We start from the raw sequence: 3,252 nt of genomic DNA, 5'->3' as shown, positions 1-3,252 counted from the left end.
ATTATTATTATTATTATTATTATTATTATTTTGACCATACCTAATATTGGTTGAAAATAAAATAAATGAAATTATAATATTTCATGATTTCTCTCGCTTTTCATACCATATCACTTCATTGACTTGTGATCATAGGCCGCTATCATGTACATTTTACTAAAATTTTCACAAATATATTATTTTTTAATTTTAATAAATTTTAATAATTATCTCATTTTAATCGAAAAGCGTTAAAATAATCAAACTCTTTTTAAAATATTAAAGTCTAATAAATTTTTTTAAAAAAGGGGGATAATTAAAACAGCAAGGCCACAAATGCAGAAACCATGAGGGCGAATTGTTTGTTTGCCAGAATAGAGGAATCTTTGCTCTTGTTTTCTTCCCATTGGAAGTTTTCAGTGCATTCTTTTTGTTGTTTGTTTTTGCACTCCTCTTTCTTGGCATCTTCTTTTTTTTTCCTCTGCCTGGGTTGGCTTGTGATCCGGGTCCACTACACACTTTTTATTTTCGCCTGTGCCTTCCCATTTGCAACCTTCTTTGCACTTATATTCTTTCCCTTTCTTTTCGCACGTTGCGTCTGTCTCAGAGTTTTCTTACCGTATTTGGTCGCCTTCCGGTGACTTTTTGTTGCTTCCTGGTATCTCCGCCGCCGGCTGCATGGACGTTTGGTATGTGCGCTTCGCGAGGTCTATTAGTCCCTGAATACTTTGTGCCTGTACTTCTACGCTGTGGCGCTTCTGCGTCATCTCTTTCATTGCTTCTGCGGCGTCCGTGAGATGTTCAACCCAGCTTATGCCTCTGTGTCCGCGTTGAGTACCGGCTGCTGCGAACTTCGCCGTATAGTCGACACACGTTTTGTCAGTGGTTCCATCGCAGTCGCTGCCAGTGTCTTTTCCCAGGTAAAACTTGATTAAGTTGGTGTCCCCTTTGCTGTGGATGCCGGCGATGAGTTGCGTTACTAGTGTTGTCAGTATCGTCTCCGTCACCTTTGCTGGTTTGCCTTTTGGGCATTCTTGTAGTACTGCGTTTAGCGCGTTCGGGCGGTTTGGGTTTGTCCAGTCGCACGCTATGTTTGCGTTTTTGCATGCCTGTGTGTTGCTGCCGCTGGCCTGACAGCACAGACACATTAGGTCCCCTGCAATGCTTTTTCCGCCGTTCGTGTTGCAGGCGTCGCTGTAGGTTGCAGTGTCTTGGTACGTCGTGCCCGGTTTAGGAGTAAAATCTGTTATGCCTGTTCCAAATAGAGCTTGAGATATTAGTTCTTTGACTTTTGTTGCGCCGCCTGTTGTTGCTTCTTCTTTCAGCTTGTTGTAGGTTGTTAGCTTGCCGCTCAGAGCTGTTAGAGTGTGATTTATTGTTTTGTGAGCTGCCCGTCTTGCAAATCCTTGGGGCGGGGGTGGGTTTAGCTTGCGCCACTCTCTGCCTTCTGATGAGCCGCCTGAAGCTTGGTAGTCTACTTGCCACTGTTTAAATGTCTCTTTCCAGTGCGTTGCGAAAGGCTCCTTGGCGTTGTTTGCTGATCTTTTTTCCCAGGTGTCTGTCTCCGGGTTTCCTGAGAAAAGCTTCTGCCACGCTTCTTCGCTTGTTGACATATTAAGTTTTCGCAGCTCGTCTATTTGCTGGTCGAAAGAAAGTAGTGGGCTGCCGGCGTCAGGCTCGACGCCGTTTAGTGCTAGTGCGCTGCAGAGTAGGTGCATATCGGCTGCGGTTTGTGCTTCGAATGCCCCTTGTAGTTTGGTCGGTAACTGAATTAGTAGCGTGATCAGAGTCAGCGCCAGCTTGACTTTATTCGCGGCCATTTGTCTAATTGCCGCTATACACGTCTCAGGTTTTGTTGTTGTTCTGCGGCAGGAACCAATGTTTCTGTGTTCTATTGATTACCCTTGGCCTGTGGTTACAGCTTATACGCTTAGTTAAATCCACACAAAGCAGAAGATTATGAGGTAACAGTGCCACTTAAAATTCCGAGGTATACGCGTGTTGCAAAATATATAAATTATTGTTATAAATAATCGATTTTTAATATGTTAAACATATGAAAGAGTGGTTTTTTCCATAGAAACAGATAATCTCCATGACCTAAATTTGTTTTTAAAGAACGTTTCTACTTATATTTTAAATTTATATATGTTTATATACACATATATTGAATCTGTCATTTATGATCGTTTCATGCTTCTGCTATCGGCAAGATTGTCTCCTCCAGACGAATTATCTAGCACGATAGGACGCTGACACTTTGGACGTACGCATGAATTTGAGCATTTCGTATTGTGAGACTGGTTTAGCGTCAATCTTCTTGTTTCTTGCTAGACAGTTGTGTTCCCCGATGCGCTGTTTTGCTTTCACATTTTTTGATACGGTTCAGCAATGCCTAGGCAGTGTTTATTCTTATATGAAGTATCCTTTCCTTGTAATGGTTCGCGGGGTTTCTATTAAGCCAGTAGGGGAAGCTTATCATAACAAAGTTACTGTTCATCGTACAAAGTTCTCCTGCACCCGCATATATATGCTATTTTCAACATTTGCCGATTTTTTATCCTTCGTCTTCTTCTGTCAACCGTAATCCATTAGTATTACTAGTTTAAAACTTCTGTTTTCGATAATATCATATTGTTTTCCACAAACGCTAACCATTATTACTAAATCATATGAGAACATAGCTTTGACGGTGTTTTACACTTATTTAATCCCTTTTTTCTGTTTGTTCTTCAGAGCTGGATATTAGGATCTACAATCAAATTAAAAGATGCAATCTTCATCATCTCCGCAGTAGAATCAGGTAATTTTTGTCTGAAATGTGGAGCGCAATATACTTTTGTATTATTAACCACTGTGCTCTTTTACAGCTCATCCAGTTCTTCTACTCTGCATTTGCTTTCTTAATTTTTAGTTTACTATCTCTCCTACCAATGATGATGTAGCAACTCTATTAGGCCTTTATACTGTACTATGTTTGCGCCTCATTGTCACCTCCGGTTTTCTCTTGGGTATGATGATAGTCATTTCCACAGTTGTGTTTGACACTGCGCATATTTAATCTTTTTTCTTTCTCTTTCTTAGTAAAAACTACCGTGCCCCATTTATTCACTCATTTAAGCCTGTTGTACTTTTGCTATTGTTTTAAGTGATTTTATTTTCTGTTGCTTCTATTTCCTTTTTCCATTTAGTTGTAACCACAACTACTCTTATTATAATGTTAGTATATACATACTCACAGCACTCTCCTATTATTATTATTATTATTATTAT

At 40.0% G+C, this 3,252-nt stretch overlaps 1 pseudogene across 1 annotated transcript; it reads right to left on the bottom strand.

Moving 5' to 3' along the window:
* Nucleotides 1-455: 455 nt before the first annotated feature.
* TEOVI_000705900:pseudogene lies at nt 456-1,808 on the bottom strand (annotated as a pseudogene). The gene has a single exon. A coding segment is annotated over exon 1 (1,353 nt).
* Between the last annotated feature and the right edge of the window lie 1,444 nt (nt 1,809-3,252).

Source organism: Trypanosoma equiperdum, assembly GCF_001457755.1.
Source record: "Trypanosoma equiperdum strain OVI genome assembly, contig: ctg_1195, whole genome shotgun sequence".
Lineage (NCBI taxonomy): Eukaryota > Euglenozoa > Kinetoplastea > Trypanosomatida > Trypanosomatidae > Trypanosoma > Trypanosoma equiperdum.
This window is presented reverse-complemented; position numbering and strand designations above follow the sequence as displayed.